Source organism: Sphaeramia orbicularis, chromosome 8 (assembly GCF_902148855.1).
Source record: "Sphaeramia orbicularis chromosome 8, fSphaOr1.1, whole genome shotgun sequence".
Taxonomy (NCBI): domain Eukaryota; kingdom Metazoa; phylum Chordata; class Actinopteri; order Kurtiformes; family Apogonidae; genus Sphaeramia; species Sphaeramia orbicularis.
This window is the reverse complement of record NC_043964.1, coordinates 12,625,057-12,650,259: the sequence shown is the minus strand read 5'-3', so window position 1 is coordinate 12,650,259 and position 25,203 is coordinate 12,625,057. Positions and strand designations below refer to the sequence as shown.

At 33.1% G+C, this 25,203-nt stretch overlaps 2 protein-coding genes across 2 annotated transcripts in view; one reads left to right on the top strand and one right to left on the bottom strand.

The window, feature by feature from the left end:
* The first annotated feature begins 1,144 nt into the window (after positions 1 to 1,144).
* LOC115424636 (transmembrane emp24 domain-containing protein 1-like) lies at positions 1,145 to 10,241 on the top strand. Its single transcript, XM_030142007.1, has 4 exons — positions 1,145 to 1,333; positions 7,022 to 7,119; positions 9,678 to 9,867; positions 10,023 to 10,241. The coding sequence occupies exons 1-4, from the start codon at positions 1,145 to 1,147 to the stop codon at positions 10,239 to 10,241; spliced, it is 696 nt and encodes a 231-aa protein (XP_029997867.1).
* A 7,981-nt stretch (positions 10,242 to 18,222) lies between these two features.
* Positions 18,223 to 25,203, bottom strand: part of dnm2a (dynamin 2a) — a 60,507-nt gene continuing 53,526 nt past the window's right edge. The window contains exon 22 of the mRNA XM_030140738.1: positions 18,223 to 18,347. Coding sequence (XP_029996598.1) covers positions 18,317 to 18,347 — 31 coding nt within the window. The 3' untranslated portion in view covers positions 18,223 to 18,316. The remainder of the gene's footprint in view (positions 18,348 to 25,203) is intronic.

Sequence of the window (25,203 nt, the reverse complement as noted above, 5' to 3'; positions counted from 1 at the left end):
CGTTCTATCGTTCTATCGTTCTATCTATCGTTCTATCGTTCTATCTATCTATCTATCGTTCTATCTATCTATCGTTCTATCTATCGTTCTATCTATCGTTCTATCGTTCTATCTATCGTTCTATCTATCTATCTATCGTTCTATCTATCGTTCTATCATTCTATCTATCTATCTATCTATCTATCTATCTATCTATCTATCTATCTATCTATCTATCTATCTATCTATCTATCTATCTATCTATCGTTCTATCTATCGTTCTATCTATCGTTCTATCTATCGTTCTATCGTTCTATCTATCTATCTATCTATCTATCTATCTATCTATCTATCTATCGTTCTATCTATCGTTCTATCTATCGTTCTATCTATCGTTCTATCTATCGTTCTATCGTTCTATCGTTCTATCTATCGTTCTATCTATCGTTCTATCTATCTATCTATCTATCTATCTATCTATCTATCTATCTATCTATCTATCTATCTATCTATCTATCTATCTATCTATCTATCTATCTATCTATCGTTCTATCTATCGTTCTATCGTTCTATCGTTCTATCTATCTATCTATCTATCTATCGTTCTATCTATCTATCTATCTATCTATCTATCTATCTATCTATCTATCTATCTATCTATCTATCTATCTATCTATCTATCTATCTATCTAATTTAAATCAAACTAACCATTCATTCATTCAGTCATTTATTCATGTCATGATATTTATCTCAATATAAAACTATATTCTGACATTTATCATTACTGTTTTGTATCCCAGACTCCTGGTAGAAAAGAAACACCTGAATTCAACATGTCCCATTACTTTTGTCCACGTAGTGCAGTAATAATGCTATGAGGCTAACGACATGAGCGTGCGTCTCCTTGTCAGTCCTCTTCAGTTTTGCATGTGGCTGCAGTACAAACGCTGCCGTGGACTTGACAGATAGTGACTCCACTCCTTCCACTTTGATCCAGGAACCAATTCCATCCGGGTTATTTTCACACCGTTGGAGTGTCAGAGTAAGGAACTGTGAATATACTGTTTAAAAAAAAAAAAAAAAACTACAATATTTTGCACGTGAAACCTAGAGGAAGTTGCTTGACGTTGGCAGAAGTGCAGTGGAAGGACTTTGCTCTGGAGGATGACGAATGTGTACGCACCTCTGTGTCTGCTGGCGTGTTTTAATATGATCCTGGACCCCACTGTGGGTTTAGGTTTGGGTTTAGGACAGAAGCAAGACATAACATTTACATTTTTATTACCTGCCGGCAGAACAGAGTGTTTTTTCCAAACGGCCGTACAGGGTGACAGTATGGAAGTTGAATATCAGGTAAATATATTTGTCTTCTTCTATTCTATTTGTCTTCTTCTGTTCATTCCTGTTACATCTGATGGTTTATTTATTTATTTATTTTTTAATTTTGCACTCAATCTAAGTCTGTGAATAACATATAACTGCAAAAAACAACAAGAGGACAGGTTTGGACTTTGTTCTTGTCATGCACAGAGATAAGAAAACCACTACTGCTGTTACTGAAGCCACTTGTTGAGTATAAACCAATAAAAATTCCTCCACCCACACTGAACAAATACTACTTTGTTTACACAGAACAACCCATTTGATCATATAAAGTACATAAGATAAGATAAGATGAGCTATACTTTATTGTCCCCGGGGGGATATTTGTTGTGGGCAATAGTGCAAAGGGGCTGCAACGCCATATAGAAAACACAGAAAAAAAACAAAAAGACATCTGAGTGCAGACACATGTCAGCAATAAATAACACCAACCATACAATCACATGGCAAACTGAAGCACGGGACAGTATACAACAAACAACAGATAAGTAAATAAAACTATTGCACAACCCTAAATCCACTCCAAAATATGTAACATCACAAGAATCAAAAGCCAATATGATTAAAAATGACCCAATGAAACACGTCAAACAAGTGGTTCCAGGCACAACAAACCCCGCCCCTCGCACATATTGTAGCTTATTTTAGCATCGATCCAGCTGATGTCATCATGTCTATGCATGTGCTGATGTCAGCATATCAATTGTCTCTCTCTCTCTCTCTCTCTCTCTCTCTCTCTCTCTCTCTCTCTCTATATATATATATATATATATATATATATATATATATATATATATATATATATATATATATGTGCCAAGTTTGAAGTAAATTGAAACATAATTGATGTTTTTATAGACATGTGAAATTCCGCCTATTATAAGTAAATGGGAGAAAAAAAAGATTTAAAAAAATTCATAAAAAATTTTAACTTTGACTAACTTTTCCCAAAATCTAATCACATCTACTCTGGGTCACTTGCAATCCATAAACTTAATTTGGTATGAATTCAACCAATAGTTGTGCTGCTACAGATATTTGAAATTTTGCCCATTTTAAGAAAAGGGGGGATTTTTTTTTTTTTTTTTTCAAATTCATACCTTTTTTTTTTTTTTTTTAATTTTAACAACTTTTCCTGAAATGTAACCATATCTATTCTGGGTCACTTGCAATCTATAAACCCAATTTGGTGTGAATGCAACCAATAGTTTTGCTGCTACAGACATTTGAAATTTTGCCCATTTTAAGTAAATGGGAAAAAAAAAAAGATTTCAAAAATTCATAAAAAATTAAAACTTTGACCTACTTTTCCCAAAATGTAACCACATCTATTCTGGGTCACTGCCACTTGATAACTCAATTTGGTATGAATTCAACCAACAGTTTTTCTGCGACAGACATTTGAAATTTCACCCATTATAAATAAATGGGGAAAGAAAAGATTTTAGAAATTCATAAAAAATTTTAAATTTGACTAACTTTTTGCAAAATCTAATGACATCTATTCTGGGTCACCGGCAATCTATAAACCCAGTTTGGTATGAATTCAACCAATAGTTTTGCTGCGACAGATATTTGAAATTTTGCCCATTTTAAGTAAATGGGGAAAAAAAAAAATCATAATTTTTTTTTAATTCGACAAACTTTTCCCAAAATGTAACCACATCTATTCTGGGTCACAACCAGTCAATAAACCCAATTTGGTATGAATTCAACCAAGAGTTTTGCTGCTACAGACATTTGAAATTTTGCCCATAATAAGTAAATGGGGAAAAAAAATATTTAAAAAATTCATAAAAAATGTGAACTTTGACCTACTTTTCCCAAAATGTAACCACATGTGTTCTGGGTCACTGGCAATCTATAAACCCAATTTGGCATGAATTAAACGAATGGTTTTGCTGCTGAAGTCTTAACAATCAGACAAAGAAACAAACTGAACCAAAAACAATACCCTTTGCCTCTCCCTCGGGTGGGGGGGTGGTGGGGGTTGTAATAAAAGTCAGCTGCATATTCACTTTCTGTTTCTAAATCTGTCATAATGTGTCGTGGATTCCCGTATGATACGATAACCATCCCTCCTCTGCCGCCTCTGGCATGTGTATGACCCAGTTCTTGTCATCTCAGGGCCTTGAATCTATCGATCAATCCAATTTTATTTATATAGCGCCAAATCATAACAAAAGTTATCTCATGATGCTTTACATATTGAGTTGGTCAAAACCAGACTCTAAGCAAATTTACAGAAACCCAACAGAATCCTCTAGCTTCAGAGTCTGGTTTCGACCAACTCGACCACTGGAACATCTGGATACATGATGCCTTCAAAGCTTCTGCGTGGACGTGGAGATTTCATCCATCAAATCAACAAACCCCAGATAAAATGCATCTTTTTTTTTTTTTAACCCTCCAGTTTCCAGGTGCGCCTCTTAGGCACACTTTGCACTTTGTTTTAAAAAACTTCATATTATTTTTCACAATTTAAATAAGGTTAGAATTCAAAAGTTGTTCATTTGGGCATGATCTTTAAAATTCTGGCCACCAACTAAAATTTGCACATTATAAACAAAAGAAAATGACAAGACTAGGATCTGTCTGCCAAGTGTGCCTAAAACGCACTATTTCTTCCATTTGATATGTATGATTAGGGCTGACCTTGATTTACAAAAATAAAATCAAATTAGAGTAGAAAAATAAATCAATATATAATATTTAATACTTTGATTTTTAGGTGTGCATTTTACGCACACTTGGTGACAGATGCTAGTATTTTTGAACTTTTGACCTAGCACCAAAAATAATAATAATAATGCAAATTAACCAACGTTGGAGTTAATCATTGATATATGCCAGGATGAAAAAAAAATCAAATAATATGTGATCCACTTTTTATGTAGTATATTGAAAAAAAAATTTTTTTTTTCTGTTTTTTGCATCCAAAAAAATGGTTTGTTTACATTACAAACACAGCATTTAAAGGGTTAAAAAACGTGACAATTATTGAGTATTTTGGATTTTTTATTTATGGCTCAAGTTGATGAAATAGAAAAAAGTGTAAAAGAATTAAAAACAAACTGTACGAAAATTTTTTTGACATTATTCCACAAGTGTGCAAAAAACGCACACTTGGTGCTTAGTAGGGGCCTTGCTGGACGGGATACCGGAGGGTTAATGTGTTCTGTTTAATTTTCCAGTAAAGCCATTACGTACAAAACATGATGCACCTTAATGGAATGCAGCCGGTGTTAATAATGTCCCTTTGGCATCATTTGCTGTGAAAAAAAAAGTCTCGTAAGGTCAAAACACGTTTCATGATGTGAAAGTTGACTGTGAAAAAATGCGTTGGTGCACTTTGTCACAGCGCAATTTATGAACACTTCAACCAAGCAGGCATTAAAGCTCTCAGGGTGATGTGATTAAAATAAAAAAAAGCTTGTCTGTATGTTTGTAGCAGCACTGACAGGGTACTTCAGGACTGTTGGTTTGACCACAGGACTAAGGGGGGGGGGGCAGTGTTGGACAGAGAAACACAGATTGTGCATTATTGTGCATCATGTTCAGGCAGTGATTTGAGTCCGTTTAGAGCCTATAGCAGGGGTGTCAAACTCATTTTAGTTCAGGGGCCATATTCAGCTAAATTTGATCTGCAGTGGGCCGGACCAGAAAAATAATAACATAAAAACTATAAATAATGACAACTCCAAGTTTTTGTCTTTGTTTTAGTGTAAAAAAAACCCAAAACATTAAATTATGAAAATACTTACTTTTATAAACTATCAAAAAAACAAAACAAAACAAAAAACTGCAATTTAAATAAATAATAATAAAAAAATAAAAAAAATAAAAACGTAAGAAAATTTAATGCAATTTTAACAATATTTTTCCTCCACTTCTCATTTCTCCATGTGCATTATGGATCAGATCTACAAAGACACTAAACACTGAGGAACAGGCAGAAAAATTTTTCAAATTGTGCTTAATTTTCTTTAGACATTTCAGGTTGTTCATATTTGTTCAGGTTATTCACATTTTAGTGTTACAGGATAGTTTGTAAGTGTAAATATTTTCATAATTCAATGTTATTTTTTGCACTAAAAAAATAAGTTGTTAATTCTAGATTTTTTTTTGGCTTAATTCAAGACTTTTTTACTTAATTGAAGATTTTTTTTGGCTTAATTCGAGATTTTTTATTTAGCTTAATGAAAGATTTTTTTTGGCTTAATTCAAGATTTTTTTGCTAAATTTGATATTTTTTGGCTTAATTGAAAATTTTTTTTAACTTAATTGAAGGTTTTTTTTTTTTTTTTGCTTAATACAAGATTTTTTTTTTTTGCTAAACTGAAGATTTTTTTTTTTTTTTTGCTTAATTGAAGATTTTTTTTAAACTTAATTGATGATTTTTTTTTTTTTGCTTAATTCAAGATTTTTTTTTACTTAGTTGAAGATTTTTTTTTTGCTTAATTCAAGATTTTTTGCTAAATTTGAGATTTTTTCACTTAATTGAAGATTTTTTTTTGGTTTCATTGAAGATTTTTCTTTTTTTACTTAACTGAAGAGGTTTTTTTTTTGGCTTAATTAGAGATTTTTTACATAATTCAAGCTAATTTTTTTTTTTTTGCTTAGTTCAATTCAAGACTGTGGAATTTTTGCACTTGGCAAAAACATCCCAGGGGCTGAACTGGAACCTTTCTGGGGGCCGCATTTGGCCCCCGGGCCGCATGTTTGACACCCCTGCTTTACAGCCTACAGAGTACAGCTTTAACCCTTTAACCCCTGACGTGTCTGTGGTGAGCGTTCTGAATGTATGATTTAATTTAAATATTCATAGAAATTCAACCGTTTGCTCAATAGGAAAAAAATCAAAACGTGCTGATAGAAGAGACCTTGTGCTTTCCACATCTGAGCATGCTCAGTGTACCCCCCACCACCTATGCATAGTTTGGGTTTGTTTTTGTTGTTTGTTTTTTTTACCATTTTCCTCGTGTTTTTTGTTGTTGTTGTTGTTGTTACAGTTTTTTGCTGTGTTGGGGTGATTTCTTCTTTTTTTTTTTTTTACTGTGTTTTTATCGAGTTTTGACGGTGTAACTGCTTTTTGGAGTTCAACTTTAGAGAAAAAGACAGTTTATGTTCAACATCCTAAATCTTATTAATAAAAATTCAACCGTTCACTCAACAGGACAAATTCCAAAACATGCTGACAGAATAGACCTTGTTCTTTCCTCAGAATGTGGAACAGGGGATAAAACACAGATGGTTTGGGCTTTTTTTTTTTTTTTTTTTTAAACACAATTTTCCTTGTGGTTTTTTGTTTTTACTGTTGTTTGCAGTGTTGGGGTGATTTTCTTTCTTTCTTTTTTTTTTTGTATTGTGTTTTTATCGAGTTTTGACCGTGTAACTGCTTTTTGGAGTTCAACCCGGCGCCTTATTTAGTAAAAACCTGTGACGTTTCAATTCATCTGTCTTATTCTGTTATTCTACCCCAAACTTACAGTAAAACAAAACCACCGAAGAAAAGGAAGACAAACTACTAGTCACAGCAGCTTTTATGAACCTGAAACAGACGATCATTCACAGCAGACATAACGTCTCAGGGGTTAAAGGGTTCAGATAATCCATGTGCTGGTGTGTCCTGCATCACTAACCCCTGTTCTGTTCCAGGTGTTAGCCGGGTCCGGTCTAGATGTTGGCTTTGTCCTGATCTCACCCAACGGACACAGACTGGTGTCAGACTTCAGGAGATCTGACGGCATTCACATGTAATTACTTTCACTGTTTATTAACATTTATGACACATGTAATAAGTGCTGAGCCACTAATCCTACCAATACATGTAAAGAATGCAGGTAAAATACAGTTTATCAGCTTTTTAGCATCATCATATGATACAGATGCTTGTTTTTATGTTCAGTTAATGACATTTTTTTCTGTTTTTTTATTTTATTACCTCCGCCAGGAGGTATTGTGATCGCTTTGCTTTGTGTGCGTGTTTGCATGTTTGTGTGTTTGTTTGTTAGGAAGATAACTCAAAAAGTTATGGACAGATTTTCACGAAATTTTCAGGAAATGTTGATACTGGCACAAGGAAGAAATGATTACATTTTGGTGTGATCGGGAGGGAGGGGGCAGATCTGTCTTGGTGGAGGTCTGCGCTCCCCGAGTGCTTTTCTTGTTACCTTTGAATTTACTCTGAGCTATTATGAACCTCTACATAATCTGTAAATGGAATATGAGAAAATTACTTATTTTCATAGTTGAATGAATAATTCAGAGGATAATATTATAAACAAGAAAAGCACTCGGAGAGCACAGACCACCACCTTGACAGATCTGACCCCCCCCACCCCAATCACCACCAAAATTTAATCATTTCTTCCTTGTGCCAGTATCAACATTTCCTGAAAATTTCGTGAAAATCCGTCCATAACTTTTTGAGTTATCTTGCTAACAAACAAACAAACAAAACAAACAAACAAACAAACAAACAAACAAACAAACAAACAAACACAGGAGGCAGATCTGTCTTGGTGGAGGTCTGCGCTTTCCGAGTGGTTTTCTTGTTTTTTGTTTGTTTGCTTATTTGTATTAGAATAGAATAGAACAGAAAAGAACAGAACAGAACAGAACAGAACAGAATAGAATAGAACAGAACAGAATAGAATAGAATAGAATAGAATAGAATAGAATAGAATAGAATAGAATAGAATAGAATGCCTTTATTACCTCTGCCAGGAGGTATTGTGGTCATTTTGCTTTGTGTGTTTGTGTGTTTGTTTGTTTGTTTGTGTGTTTGGTTTTTTGTTTGTTTTTTTAGCAAACTTTATGGTAAAACTATTCCAACCATCTTTACCAATCTTCCCCACAGATAGGCCTAGGCCCTGGGACCAAACCATTAAATTTTGGGCCTAGTAGGCCAAAGTTCAAGGTCACAGCAAGGTCACAAAATCTACAATTTTCCTATCTCTCATCATTGAGCAACTTTCGAAAATTCATAAAAAATTCAAAATGACTCCGATTAGCCTCCAATTTGATCCACCTGTAGCTTAGAACAATATCTTGTATCTGGGACAAAATTGTCCACATCCACTGTGGAATGTGGACTCTGTGGACATTTTAATTTAACATTGAAAATCCCATTTACCACACATTTTTCATTATAACTCAACAAATATTGATTGGAATTGAATATAATTTGACATACACGACTGGGACCAAGCGTCAACTTTTTCTGCTGTATGGAACAACCTGGAAACTGTTTAATTTAAACAGAAATAGTCCATCCACACGTGCACACCGTTCGGGGTGCTTGGCGAAGGTTTGCGTTCTCTGAACACTTGTTTGTTGTGTAATCTACTGGGATATGTTGGGTGGATTTTACCTCATTTCTTTTAGTGCAGGGGTGTCAAACATATGGTCCAGGGGCCAAAACCGGCCCGCAGGATGAATTAGTGAAATAAAAAAATTACACTGAAGATATTAACAATCAAGGATGTCAAAATAAATTTAGTTCAATTCCATCTAAAGTGGATCAGACCAGTAGAATACTATCATAACAAACTGTAAATAATGAAAACCACACATTTTTCTCTTTGTTTTAGTGTAAAAAAAGTAAAATTACACAAAAATGTTAACCTTTACAGACTAGCTTTTTACAAAAAATGTGAAAAACCTGAACAAATATGAACAACCTGAAATGTCTTAAGAGATTCAAGAGTAATTTTACCAATAATGTTTTGTGTATTTGTAGATCCACTGTGATCTGTATGTTGTAATGAACATGTAAAAATGAGAAGCTGAGGCCAAATAATGGCATAAATTGTTAAAACTACACTTTTTTTTCTTAATAAATTTCATTTTGGTCATGGTTTGTTCATGTTTTTCCACATTTTTTTTTAAAGGATAGTTTGTAGATGTAAAAAATTTAATAATATAATCTTACTTTTTTCACTCTAAAACATAGAAATTAGACATACAAATTTTGGAATTGATATTATTTATGTATTATTATGTTGTTATTTTAATGCTCCAGCCCACTGTAGGTCATGTTGGGCTTTATGTGGCCCCTGAACTAACATGAGTTTGACAGGCCTGTTTTAGTGTGTTTCTAGATGTTAAATTTAGTCACATTTTACTCAAAATATGGAGTCAAATCTACTCAACCAAAATGAGTGCAAACTGTTCGCTCACTTTTGTTGAGTAGATTCTAAAGGTTTGTTTTTACAGTGCAGTTATGCTATGAGGCTAACGACATGTCATTTTTTTTTTTTTCTTTCCATTTTTAAACTCCATAAATGTGATGGTAAATGTGTGGCTACAGGCTGGACTCCACAGAGGACGGAGACTACCGTCTGTGTTTCGACAACAGCTTCAGTAAACTGTCAGAGAAGCTGGTGTTCTTTGGGGTGGTCCTGAACAGTCCGAGCAGCAGAGGCGGAGGCCCAGAGCAGTGGGTGGATGTGGATCTGACAGACAGCGTCCAGGTGGACTACAGTCTGGAGGACATGAGGGTGAGAGGCAAAAACAATGAGCCGCTCCATCTGCTGCCGCCGCCGCTTCCCCTTCACACCACACTTGAATGATCTCAGGTTGTCGCTCCTTTTGACGTCCACCCACCCATCCCAACAGCCCCTTTTATCTCCCCTCTTCCTTCTTCTTCACCCAGATGAGACTGGACTCGGTGTACCAGAACCTAGAGCGGACTCGACAGGTCCAGACCCTCCTGAGGGCCTTTGAGGCCAGGGACCGCTACCTTCTGGAGGATAACCTATGGCGCGTGTCCTTCTGGTCATGTCTTACCCTGTTTGTGATGCTCGCCGTGGCCGTGGTTCAGATCTACACCCTGAGGAGCCTTTTTGAAAATAACCAGAGGGTCAGCACGTAGTCCCAACAGAAGCCTTTAAGAACACTGAGCCCAGGATGAGGGACCTGGAGGTTCTACGACTATAAAGACTGACATGTGTGACAGGAATACAGACCCAGTTTAGTTCAATTTAACCCTTTCATGCATAGTGGTCACTACAGTGGACAGTTCCTCTACAGCTTTACTCTTGTATATTCATGGGTTTTGTTGTTTTAGTTCCATATCAACCAACACAGTGGACACTTATGCATCATCTCATAAACTGCAATTCATACCATTATTGTAACTTTGCTGTTCTTGGTTGTTTTCTTGAGTGGAAATCAATTGTTAATATTTATTTTTTGCATATTAGCTCCATGAAGTGGGTAATAACTAGTATTAGAATATGTTAAAATGTGAGAAAACATCAGATTAGCTGCATTAAACATGGTTTCATTTCACTGTTTTCATATCACTTTATGATATTGGGTTTTAAATACATGTTTCTTTGCTTCAAGAATAAAATTCATGGTGTAGCTGAGTGGACATTTTGTAACTCCATGAAAAACAGGTTGATTTAAAAAAAAAAAAAAAAAAAAAAAAAAAAAAAAATTCAATCACATTGTTTTGTTTTTTTTCATGCCTAAAGAGGAATAAAAATACTCAGGAAAAATACATCTTGATTAAGGTTCTCATAATTACCTCCACCAAGGAGGTTATGTTTTTGCCAGGGTTTGTTTGTCTGTCTGTTTGTTTGTCTGTCCGTTAGTGTGCAACATAACTCAAAAAGTTATGGACAGATTTTGATGAAATTTTCAGGGTTTGTTGGAAATGGGATAAGGAAGAAATGATTAACTTTTGGGGGTGATCTGGAAGAAATCCTGGATTCTGGATCACTTTGAAATTTTCGTTAACATTGTGGTAAATGGGGCCAAAATTTTCGTTTCCCAATATCTCGCTGAATTATTGACCAAAACTCATGAAATTTAACTCAGGAATTGACAATGGGGTCCTCTATCACATTTCAAAGGCTGATCCAGATCTGATCCAGAAGGCGGATTTTATTTTAAAAAATAAATGTAGGATTTGTATCACCGATTATGTGGGGAATTTTTGCGCTTAGCGGAGGTCTGCGCTCTCCAAGTGCTTTTTTAGTTCATGCATGAAAGGGTTAAAGCAGGGGTGGGCAATGAAGTTTCCTATGGGGCCACATGACAAACTTTGACAGTTGTTAAGGGCCGGATCAATACACCTGCAGCTCTCCTTTCCCTCTCTCTCTCTATACATATATACAGGGTGTCCCATAAGTCTCCATACATAGGAGACATAATACATTCCATACATATATGGTTCTAACATGTATTTCTTTATATTTCTCTTTATAGTTCTCAGCATGGAGGACACGCATTGAAATGTGTTCCTGACAAAATGGCAGTCATATAGAGCATATTAATAAATAAAAATGGTTTATGTCAAGAAATGTTTATTTTTCCTATGTATGGAGACTTATGGGACACCCTGTATATATACTTTACAATAATACAAAAACAGTAAATGCAACAATACAATAATAAAATGAAAATGTGGCGCACGGAATACAACTATTTAATGAATATTCACAAAAGACTTTCGAAAATGTGCAAAACCAGCTCTACGTTAACTTTAACGAAAAACTCTAAATGCATCCAGCTTTATTTGTTTGTATATCACAGTTCCTTTTCATTTTCTTTATCTCTGACTTCAGTAAAGAAATACTTACAAGTCCATGTCTTGTTAAAAACTCTGCATTTGGAATCCATCTTTCTCTTTTTTTGCCGTTAGCTGACATCTTCATGTGCTGAAACTGATCAGAGCATAAGCCTTATGCAAATACAGAAAGTATGTGTGGGAAAAAAAAACAGTAAATTAGCAGATCCTTCAAAATAAAAGCAGTGGCATTGTATTGGTTATGTCTATTATGATGATATATACAGGGTGACAGGAAAAAATGGGAACTTTTTAACAATCCAATAAAACCAAGAGTGATGGAAGAAAAATATTTTATTCATAGTAATTGAAACCTTAAAACATGCCATTTAAGAAACAATGATGGAATTTTCATTTTTTAAAAAAAATTACTTCCTGTAGATGGCGTCTCCTGTACGAATGCATTCTTGAAATCTGCTGTTGAGATTCCTCATTGACCGCTGCAACATCTCAGCTGGGATACTGTGAATTTCATCCTGAATTCTCTGTTTTAACTCATCCAGAGTTCTTGGTCGAGTCGTGTACACTTTACTCTTGAGATAGCCCCTCAAGAAAAAATCACAAACGGACAAATCTGGCGATCTAGGGGGCCAGGGAACGTTACCGAATCTTGAGATCACACGGTTACTGAACAATTCTCGCACAGCCGCCAATGGTTACTATGGTCACCCTGTACAAGTACAAGTACAGGGTGACCCAAAAAAACGAGAATTTTTGAAGTGCGTATTGGCAGACATGAGCAAGTAAACACACCCCCATTTTAGTAACCACTGGCGGCTGTGTGAGAATTGTTCGGTAACCGTGTGATCTCAAGATTCGGTTACGTTCCCTGGCCCCCTAGATCGCCAGATTTGTCCGTTTGTGATTTTTTGAACTTTTATTACATGATGGGAATTTATTACATAATGCGGCTCAACAAGCACTGAAGTGCCTTTGAGCAACAATGGAGGAGAGACCGAGAAGGTGTGTGTTGAGCCGCATTATGTAATAAATTCCCATTATGTCATAACAGTTCCAAATGTAATAAGAATGTCACGTCATCTTGTAATAAAGCCGCATTATGTAATAAACTGACGCATTTTGTAATAAACTCTGTCAACGCATAATATAGTAAATTTTTTCACTTTATGTAGGAAGTTATTACAATTTGAGAAATTTATTACAAAATGCACTTGATACATTTTTATTTTAAAAAATGTAATAACATGGTTCATTATGTAATAACAATCGAAATTAATATAATTTCAGAGCAATTTAGAAGAAATTAGTCACAGCAGCTACAGGTAATGGAATCAGAACTTTAACCACACAGTTTAAAGATTAATTTAGCACATTACATTTTCCTGAAAATAAAAATGTATCAAGTGCATTTTGTAATAAATTTCTCGAATTGTAATAACTTACTACATAATGCGAAAAAATTTACTATATAATGCATTGAGGTAGTTTATTACAAAATGCGTCAGTTTATTACATAATGCGGCTTTATTACAAGATGACGTGACATTCTTATTACATTTGGAACTTTTATTACATAATGGGAATTTATTACATAATGCGGCTCAACAAGCACCGAAGTGCCTTTGAGCAACAACGGAGGAGAGACCGAGAAGGTGTGTTGAGCGCATTATGTAATAAATTCCCATTATGTCATAAAAGTTCAAAAAGTAATAACAATGTCACATCATCTTGTACAGTAATAAAGCCGCATTATGTAATAAACTGACGCATTTTGTAATAAACTACCACAATGCATTATGTAGTAAATTTTTTCGCATTATGTAGGAAGTTATTACAATTTGAGAAATTTATTACAAAATGCACTTGACACATTTTTATTAAAAAAAAAAAAAATAACATGGTTCATTATGTAATAACAATTCAAATTAATATAATTTCAGAGCAATTTAGAAGAAATTAGTCACAGCAGCTACAGGTAATGGAATCAGAACTTTAACCACACAGTTTAAAGATTAATTTAGCACATTACATTTTCCTGAAAATAAAAATCTATCAAGTGCATTTTGTAATAAATTTCTCAAATTGTAATAACTTACTACATAATGCGAAAAAATTTACTATATAATGCATTGAGGTAGTTTATTACAAAATGCGTCAGTTTATTACATAATGCGGCTTTATTACAAGATGACGTGACATTGTTATTACATTTGGAACTTTTATTACATAATGGGAATTTATTACATAATGCGGCTCAACAAGGAGTGTGACGGAGAATTTGAGGCTGTTCAACTTCGACACAGAAGAAGACGACTGCAGTGGTTTAATGAGCAGAAGGAAGATGAAGATACAGATCAGTGACTTTTCTGGGTTTTTGAACCAGTCGTGTTCCTGACATTTTACAGGCACTGTTCGGAAAAAAGCAGTTAAAGTATGGAAATAAATACTTAAATAATCTTTCTGTTTACCATCTTTCTGTGTAAATATCTCATGTCACAACGTGGACACCTGCGGCTTATATTCCGGTGCGACTTATAGCCCGGAAAGTACGGTCGCTTTTGTTTTGGATGTTTGGGGAACTGGCCGCCATGTCCACTCTTCAACAGCGCTAACACACAAACACACGCAAATAAACACAAGCAGTGGTTGGATTTGAGTATTTCCATCTGGATTCTTCTGTGAAACTGGGTTCATTTTAGTATGTGGCACTTTGCAAGCTTTTTAGATCCAATGAAAAAAGGGAAATTTAGAAAAATTTCCCTCCAGGATGTACTGCAAAAAATCTAAATCTTACCAAGTGTATTTTTCTCATTTCTAGTCCAAATATCTCATCAAACTTAAAATAAGTCAGAATCACCTAAAGAGGAACTTTTCAGTGAGATATAAGAACTGATTTTTAGACAATAGATCTGGAAAAGCTTATTTCAAGAAACCTTGCCAAGATAATTTTCACTAGTTCCATTGGCAGATTTTTTTTTTTTTTTTTTTCTTAATTCAAGATTATTTTCTTTTTTTTTTTTTTTGCTTAATTTGAGATTTTTTGTTTAATTCAAGATTTTTTGGTTAATTCAAGATTCTTTTTTTTTTTTTGCTTAATTCAAGATAGTTTTGCTGAATTCAAGATTTTTTTTTTTTTTTGCTTAATTCAACATTTTTTCCTTAATTTCAAGATTTTTTTTGCTTAATTCAAGATATTTTTGCTGAATTCAAGATTTAGTTTCTTAATTCAACAGTTTTTCCTCAATTCAAGATTTTTTTATTTTTTTTTTCTCAATTCAAGATATTTTTGTTGAATGCAAGACCTTTTTTTTTTTTTTTTTTTACCTAATTTAAGATTTTTTTTCTTAATTCAACATTTTTTCCTTAATTCAAGATTTTTTTTTTTTTTTTTTTTTTGCTTAATTCAAGATATTTTTGTTGAATGCAAGACCTTTTTTTTTTTACTTAATTCAAGATTTTTTTTGGCTTAATTCATTTTTTTCCCTTAATTCAAGACTTTTTTTTTTGTGGCTTAATTCAAGATATTTTGCCTAATTCAAGATATTATTTTTTGCCTAATTCAAGCAAAAAAAATTTGCCAATGGAACAAGTGAAAATTATCTTGTTAAGAATTTTTGAAATAAGCTTTTCCAGATCTGTTGTCAAAAATCAGTTCTTATATCTCACTGAAAAGTTCCTCTTTAGGTGATTATGTCTTATTTTAAGTGTGATGAGATATTTGGACTAGAAATGAGAAAATTACACTTGGTAAGATTTAGATTTTTGCAGTGTAGAGTCCAGACCTGAACCCTGATGAGAATCTGTGAGGACGATTTAACACAACGGTCCGACGTTCACCATCACCAAACACGATCTGGGTGAAAAATGAACTGAACTCTGGACAGAAACAGATGTTGTGACATTTATTCTTGCATTGCATCAGCAGCGTGTGGCATAAATGACGCCGCAGTGAACCCTATGAATGAAACCTGAAGGTGGTTGTGTGACTAGTTTGTTTGGGCAGATTCAACAACCAACAATGTACAGTTATAGTCGCATACATCAGCTCCATATGAATATCTACAGCAGTGAAATGGAACATTCATACACTGTCAGAGCAAAACACTGACAGGGAAAGTTTACTGCACATTTGGATGGGAATAATTATACTGGGTTACAAAAAAAATGTTTTTTGCAAGTTGTCTAGGTTTTTTCAGCTGAATTAGGACCATTTTGCACCGCTAAATCCAAAAATGACATCTGTTTTCTCAATCAGGTCAGTTTTTTTGCTAATTTGATTTTGAAACATTTGATCTTCTCACAAAATATAATAATTAATACCAAAATAAGATTGGTAATCACACTTTATGAAACTTGTGACTTGATTCCTGTTAGGTACAATGGTGTATTCACCGCAGATGTAACAAAATACGTCAGGCTTATTTTTGCAAGATCTTCTAGTCGAAGCCATTTCATTCACCTGTAATATTAAAAAAACATTAATCATAAATTGGCAAAAGTAAAATCTTCAGAACTCATTTATTGCAAGAAATTTGAAAGAATTTTGTATCATATGATGTGAAAATGCCCATAAATGTAAGCAGAAATGTTTAAAAGCCAATATGTAGCATAGTTCAGAAAGTTGACCTGACTGAGCAAAATTAATGTGATTTTTGGATTCAGCACACCAAAATTATCCTAAATCAGCTGAAAAAACTTAAACAATAAATTTGTTGTTGACCAGTGTTATACTTTTACAATGTGTTTTTTTTTTCCATTATGCCATAATTTTATTGTATCCCAGACATTTTTTTTTTTTTTAATTTTAATATATGTTTTTCTTTCAAACTAATATCTTCATGTTTTAAAAAGACAAGTATTCACAATTATAAAATCACTTTTTTCTATCTGAAGGTTAAATTCACTGGAAAAAATCAAAATCTGACCAAGTGTATTTTTCTCATTTCTAGTTCAAATATCTCATCACACTTAAAATAAGACATAATCACCTAAAGAGGAACTTTTCAGTGAGATATGAGAACTTATTTTGAGACAATAGATCTGGAAAATCTGATTTCAAGAAATCTTACCGAGATAATTTTCACTTGTTCTACTGGCAGATTTTTTTGCTTGAATTAAGCAAAACAATGTTGAATTAAGCAGGAAAAAAATGTAATGTTGACATGTTGAATTAAGCATAAAAATCTTGAATCTAGGAAAAAAAAAGAATTAAGCAAAAATATCTTGAATTAAGTAAAAAAAAAAAAAAATGAATCAAGCAACAACAACAAAATACTGAATTAAGCAAAAAAAAAAATCTAGAATTAAGCAAAAAAAAAAAAAAAAATCTTGAATTAAGTAATAAAAATCTTGAATTAAGCAACCAATCTTGAATTAAGCAAAGGAAAAATCTTGAATTAAGTAAAAAAAATAACCTTGAATTAAGCAAACAATCTTGAATTAAGCAAAATAAAAAAAAATAAATAAATAAAAAATTAAAAAAAAAAAGATGAATTAAGCAAAAAAACAAAGCTTGAATTAAGGAAAAAATGTTGGGTTAAGTAAAAAAAAAATAAATAAAAAAAATCTTGAATTAAGCCAAAAAAAAATTTCAATTAAGCAAAAAATCTTGAATTAAGCAAAAAAGTCTTGTATTAAGAAAACAATCTTGAATTATGCAAAAAAACAAAAACAAAAAACAAATCTTGAATTAAGCAAAAAATCTTGAATTAAGCAGAAAAAAAATCTTGAATTAAGCAAAATAAATAAATAAATAAATTCTGCCAGTGGAACCAGTGAAAATTCTCCTGGTAAGATTTCTTGAAATCAGATTTTCCAGATCTATTGTCTAAAAATCAGTTCTCATATCTCACTGAAAAGTTCCTCTTTAGGTGATTCTGTCTTATTTTAAGTGTGATGAGATATTTGGACTAGAAATGAGAAAAATACACTCGGTAAGATTTGGATTTTTACAGTGTACAGTCAGATGCATATAAACGGTTTTAACTGAGGCGTTCACTGTCCACTGTTCCACAGCTGAAATAAAAGCAGACTCTGTAGTGAGTGTCCACCACTTGAAAGGCAGTTTGGTCATAATATTCTGTATTGATTTGACCATAAAAACACATTCTCATGGTCATGTCTTTATGGCTGTAATCGATGTCATTTTTGTTCAAATAAATTATTGGCAGATTGTTTGTATAAAGAAAATTCGATTCAAAGATTAAATTAAGTCACAAACTATTTCAACAGTACATTTTAGACAACGTCCCCTGTGGAAAAACTTCATTAAATGTATTCTTTAAATCTTGGCAGTATAAACACGAGCAGACTTTTCTTTTTTTTTTTGGCTGAGTTCAAATCCTAGTCAGTCTCCGCTGGTCCAGATGCTGTCATGGTTTGAAGTCATTTCCGCTGCTCACTGGTCAAGGTCACCACTGGTTTCGACGAGGAGCCGGGCGCCTGTTCAGGAACAACCAGCGTTAATGTTTGGACGTTTGGAACAGGATCCACACATCAGAACAGAGAGGGCAGTCATGAATAAAAGCATGTGTCAGATTAAAGAGGACGGCTTTCACTTCCACTGTAGGATGACACACAGGAGTTAGGACTGGATTGCATAACTGTTGTTTTTGATGACTTTTGTGATGGTGTAATCATTTTTTCCATGAATGTATCAGTGGCGATTTCTCATAGACTGCAAGGGAAGCCCGGCTTCCCCTAAAATTACGAAAATTAAATGGTTAAATATGTTCGGTTGTGTTGACATTTCATTGACTACAAATGTGTTAGAACAAGTTCATCTCACAGACGAGTTCGTTCAGAATCAGCTTTATCACAAACCAACAGACGCGATGTTGTTCACTTCTCATACATTCCCGTGTCTCTGTTTTCTCCTCCATCTCTGCTCAGTGCATTTGTCCGTAGACTGCGGGCGTCCATGCACTTCAATGGGACTGAGTGGAACTGTTTTTTTCATTGCCTCAAAACTGGACGGTAATTGGATAAATGCCACCATGTTGTCCCGCCCCCGGACGCCGGGCGTCTCTGGGGGTGAATGGAGCTGTGGGCGGAGCTCAGCCGGGCTGGACGCCAGAATCCCACGTGCTGATTGGAGGATCAGTCGAAAGGCTGAATCCCGTTTGATTGACAGCTGTTTTCAGATCTCCTCCTTCACTGACACAGTTCAGTTTAATACCGTCGCACATTCTGCTGTGAAATCGAGAGAGAAACCACTACGAAATTACTCGTTCATTTCTTGCACTGTAAATAAAACACACTCATTGTACTTCCTTGTTTCAATTTAACATAATTTCAGTGTTTTCTTGTTTCAGTTACATAATTGAATCATTTCTTGTTCGAGTTTAATATCATTTTGTCGATAGTTAAATCAATCAAACTGTCGGCTAAGTTGGAGTGAAAGGAGCATCTGTAGTTTAAAAAGGCTGAAGTCTTACACCCACAACACACTGGGCCAAGGCAATCTAAGCAGAGAGGACACTGGTCCAGTCCCTGGAAAAGACGCCTACTTGGTACGATAAGGTCACTGAGCATTTTCTTCAAAAGGAACGGAGGGATGAATGTATGTTTAACCCATAAAGACCCACTGCTACTCTTGTGGCAGTTTCCAAATGAGTTTTTCTCTATCTCTACCTTTCTTAAGTGATTTATCACACATTTTTTTCATAATATTATCCTTTATATTTTGCATTTTTTTTGGTGTAAATAGTGTATTTTCCTATATTTAATTCACAGATCATACAGATGTTCATGAACTCTCAGAGTAAATTCAAAGTTAATTATATTAAAACAGGGAAAAATGTAGAAAAGGTGACTTTTTCAGCAAAGATATTTCTAATTGACTGTAAAAACGTGCATGTCCATCCACTGTCATTGATCCAACTCCATGGGTTTTACTGGTGAATCAATGTTGTAAAGGATGACGGTGTTTCCATGGTAACTACGGAGCCTCTGAATGTCCAAATGGGTCATATCTGATGACCATGAAAAGACGAATAACTGTATTTTACACCAATTATTTACATGTATTGATAGGATTAATGGATCAACAGGTTTTAGACAGTTTAGATCTGCAGATGGTTTGTGTCACCAGTGGGTGTTTGGGTCTTTATGGGTTAAATAACTTGACAATTTTTTTTGATGTAAGCCGACAATGAGCTTCCCCTGTCTGAAGGACGAGCAGCCGCCACTGGACTGTATATATTCCCTTCTTTCTTGAGTCTGTTCGCTCATGCAAAATGAAACACGAATATAGATTAAAATGAATATTTAACCATGATTAATCGAAATTAATCCATGGCAACCCTGTGATTTATCTGATTAAAAACTTAAATCATTTGACAGGACTAATTTATATATAAATGATATCAACGCCAAACTTTTTATGTCCAACTTCTATGTTTTAGAGTGAAAAATTAAATTACATGATGAAAATGTTTGCATCTACAAATTATCCTTTACAAAAAATGTTTTTAATAATGAACAGCCATGAACTACAGAAGAGGATTAGGGCCACTGGGGAAAAAAAAAAAATTAATCCAATATATATTTTTACAAGTCTGGAAAAAAAAAGTCAAAATTATGACTTTGATCACGGAATTCTCACTTTGTTCTCAGAATTCTGTTTTAAAATTTTATTATTATTATTATTATTGTTCTGAGATTAAAGTCAGAATTCTAAGGAAAAAAAGTCTGAATTCTGACTTTTTTCCTCAGAATAATAATAAAAATATATATATTGGACCTTAATTTTATTTTATTTTTTCCCCCCAGTGGCCCTAATCCTCTTCCGTACATGAACAAATTAAAATGTATTAAGAAAATAAAGTGTAATATTAACAATATTATGCCTCAGGTTTTCATTTGCACATGTGCATGAAAACTTACAGATCACAGTGCAACTACAAATACACAAAACATTCACTAACAGGCAGAATATTGGTAAAATTGCACTTATGCACTAAGGACATTTCAGATTATTTAAAATTTTCATGCAAGGATCATTTGTAAATGTAAAGATTTTCATGTAATTTTACTTTTTTACACTAAAACAATGAGAAAAATTCACAGTTGGCATTATTGATCAAATATTTGGAATATCAACATTTCAAACCAATACAAAAAAAAAAAAAAAAAAAAATCAAAAAAGATATGTTTTCTTTTCTTATTTATAGTATTTTACTGATCTGAGCCATTTGAGATTGAATTGGACTGATTTTCAAGGATTTTTATTGTCATATTGGCACACGTACACGAGATGGCACGAAATTTGGTTCTCAAGGTCCAAGATTTGTAGCTCAATAAGATCCGTATGTAAACAACATGTAAATAAAAAGACTTAAAATAAAGAAAAAGAAAAGACCTATGTATAAAAACAATTGTGCACACTTGAATTTGGCCCCTGAACTAATATGATTGATAATTTCTTCAGTGTAATTTTTGCATTTCACAGATTCTGTTTGACACCTGTGCTCTAGTGCACAGGTGTCCAACATGCGGCCCGGGGGCCTAATCTGGCCCGCCAAAGGTTCTATTCTGGCCCATGGGATGAAAGTGCAAAAATGAACCTGAACAGTCAAGGTTTTCAAAATCATTTTGGTTCAGGTTCCACATACAGACCAATGTGATCCACAGTCAAAATAACAACACAATAACCCATAAATAATGACGACAAATTTTCTGTGAGAAAAATTATGTCAAAAAAATACCGTACTTTCCGGACTATAAGCCGCTACTTTTTAAATAATATATAAATTCCCATTATGTAATAAAAGTTCCAAATGTAATAAGAATGTCACGTCATCTTGTAATAAAGCCGAATTATGTAATAAACTGACGCATTTTGTAATAAACTACGTCAACGCATTATATAGTAAATTTTTTCACATTATGTAGTAAGTTATTACAGTTTGAGAAATTTATTACAAAATGCACTTGACACATTTTTATTTAAAAAAAAATGTATTAACATGGTTCATTATGTAATAACAATTCAAATTAATATAATTTCAGAGCAATTTAGAAGAAATTAGTCACAGGAGCTACAGGTAATGGAATCAGAACTTTAACCGCACAGTTTAAAGATTAATTTAGCACATTACATTTTCCTGAAAATAAAAATGTGTGAAGTGCATTTTGTAATAAATTTCTCAAACTGTAATAACTTATTACATAATGCGAAAAAATTTACTACATAATGCATTGTGGTAGTTTATTACAAAATGCGTCAGTTTATTACATAATGCGGCTTTATTACAAGATGACGTGACATTCTTATTACATTTTGAACTTTTATGACATAATGGGAATTTATTACATAATGCGGCTCAACAGTGTGTGACGGAGAATTTGAGGCTTTTTGAGCCGCATTATGTAATAAATTCCCATTATGTCATAACAGTTCAAAATGTAATAAGAATGTCACATCATCTTGTAATAAAGCTGCATTATGTAATAAACTGACGCATTTTGTAATAAACTCCGTCAACGCATTATATAGTAAATTTTTTCACATTATGTAGTAAGTTATTACAATTTGAGAAATTTATTAAAAAATGCACTTGATACATTTCTATTTTAAAAAAATGTAATAACATGGTTCATGATGTAATAACAATTCAAATTAATATAATTTCAGAGCAATTTAGAATAAATTAATCACAGCAGCTACAGGTAATGGAATCAGAACTTTAACCGCACAGTTTAAAGAATAATTTAGCACATTACATTTTCCTGAGAATAAAAATGTATCAAGTGCATTTTGTAATTAATTTCTCAAATTGTAATAACTTACTACATAATGCGAAAAAATTTACTACATAATGCACTGAGGTAGTTTATTACAAAATGCGTCAGTTTATTACATAATGCGGCTTTATTACAAGATGACGTGACATTTTTATTACATTTGGAACTTTTATGACATAATGGGAATTTATTACATAATGCGGCTCAACAGTGTGTGACGGAGAATTTGAGGCTGTTCAATTCCGACACAGAAGAAGACGACTGCAGTGGTTTAATGAGCAGAAGGAAGATGAAGATACAGATCAGTGACTTTTCTGGGTTTTTAACCAGTCGTGTTTCTGCCATTTTACAGGCACTGTTCGGAAAAAAGCAGTTAAAGTACAGAAATAAATACTTAAATAATCTGTCTGTTTACCATCTGTGTAAATATCTCATGTCACCACGTGGACACCTGCGGCTTATAGCCCGGAAAGTACGGTAAGTGAAAAAAATTACATTACACTGTAAAAATATTCACATTTACAAAACTATTCTTTCACAATAAAATGCAAATAATATAATATAAACAAAGATGAACCCGAAATGTGCAATTTGAACAATATTCTGTCTGTTACTAAATGTTTGGTGCATTTATGGATCCACTGTGATCTGCAGTTGTGTTAATAATAACAGATGGAATATTGTAGAAACTGTTCAAATTTTAGTTCCAAACTCCGAAATTTTAACAATATTCTGCCTGTTACCAAATGTTTATGTAACACTGTGTAATGTACATGTATATATAAATAAGTGGAGGCGTAATATTGTTAAAATTGCACTAATTTTTCAAATGTTCTGTTTTTCAGGTTATTCACATCTTTTTGGTAAAATGTAAATATTTTCATAATTTAATTGGGTTTTTTTTTTTGTACTAAAACGAAAAGAAAAACTTGGATTTGTCATTATTAAGTCATTATTTTACTGGTTTGGCCTGCTTGAGATAAAATCAGACTAAATATGGAACTGAACCAAAATGAGTTTGACACCTCTGCACTAGAGGCTCAAAGAAGAAAAAAAAAAACTATTACTGAAGAGAAACGTGACCATATTTCAACCAAGCCATCTTAAGAAGCACCTGGAAGTGAAAACAGAAGAAGCCTGAGGTAATTTGTGATTTGATCCATACTGTCAGAAAACAACAAAAGGCGACTGAATGAACAAGTATTGATTTTTTTTTTTTGTTCTCAGTGCACCTGATGTTTGGAGAAAATGCATGTACTGAGAGTAAACAGTGACCATTGTTTGAGCGCTGCCTTTCTGAAGTAATCAGCCCGCCGCTTGAAGGTTGCCATAGAAACATGTGCAGGGTTTATGTCGGTGTGAGTCGGTTTAGATCAGGGGTGTCAAACATGCGGCCAAAGGGTCCAGTTCGGCCCCTGGGATGTTTTTGCCAAGTGCAAAAATTCCACAGTCTTGAATTGAATTAAGCAAAAAAAAAATTAACTTGAATTAAGGAAAAAATCTTGAATTAAGCCAATAAAAATTAAAAATCTTCAATTGAGTAAAAAAAATCTTGAATTAAGCCAAAAAAAATGTCAAATTTAGCAAAAAATTCCTCAAATAAGCCAAAAAAAAAAAAAAAATCTCAAATTTAGCAAAAAAAAATCTTGAATTAAGCAAAAAAAAAAAAAAAAAATTCAATTAAATTGAAAAAAAAAAAAAATCTTGAATTAAGGCAAAAAAATCTCAAATTTAGCAAAAAATCTTGAATTAAGCCCAACAAAATCTTCAATTAAGTTAAAAAAAATCTTCAATTAAGCTAAAAAAAAAACTTCAGTTAAGTAAAAAAACACCTTGAATTAAGCCAAAAAAAAATCTCAAATTTAGCAAAAAATCTTGAATTAAGCCAAAAAACTCTTGAATTAAGCCAAAAAAACCTCAAATTTAGCAAAAAATCTTGAATTACGCCCCCAAAAAATCTTCAATTAAGTAAAATGAAAAAAATCTTGAATTAAGCCAAAAAAAATCTCAAATTTAGCAAAAAAATCTTGAATTAAGCAAAAAAAAAAAAAAAAAATTCAATTAAGTAAAAAAATCTAGAACTTATTTTTTTTCTTTGTTTTAGTGCAAAACATAACATTAAATTATGAAAATATTTACATTTACAAACTATCCTATAACAATAAGACGCGAATAACCTGAACAAATATGAACCTTAAATGTCTAAAGAAAATTCAGCACAATTTAACATTTTTTCTGCCTGTTCCTCAGTGTTTAGTGTCCTTGTAGATCTGATCCATAATGCACATGGAGAAATGAGAAGTTGAGGAATAATATTGTTAAAATTGCACTAAATTTTCTAACGTTTTTTTAATTTAAATTCCAGTTTTGTCATTTTTTTTTTTTTGGATAGTTTATAAAAGTAAATATTTTCATAATTTAATGTTGTTGTTTTTTTTACACTAAAACAAAGGCAAAAATTTGGAGTTGTCATTATTTCTAGGTTATTATTTTTCTGGTCCGGCCCACTGCAGATCAAATTTAGCTGAATATGGAACTGAACTAAAATGTA

Coding starts and splice junctions, on each gene's coding strand:
- LOC115424636 (XM_030142007.1), top strand. CDS start 1,145: ATGACGAATGTGTACGCACCTCTGTGTCTGCTGGCGTGTTTTAATATG. Junction 7,120..9,677: donor AGATCTGACGGCATTCACAT/GTAATTACTTTC, acceptor GTGTGGCTACAG/GCTGGACTCCACAGAGGACG. Junction 9,868..10,022: donor ACAGTCTGGAGGACATGAGG/GTGAGAGGCAAA, acceptor TTCTTCACCCAG/ATGAGACTGGACTCGGTGTA.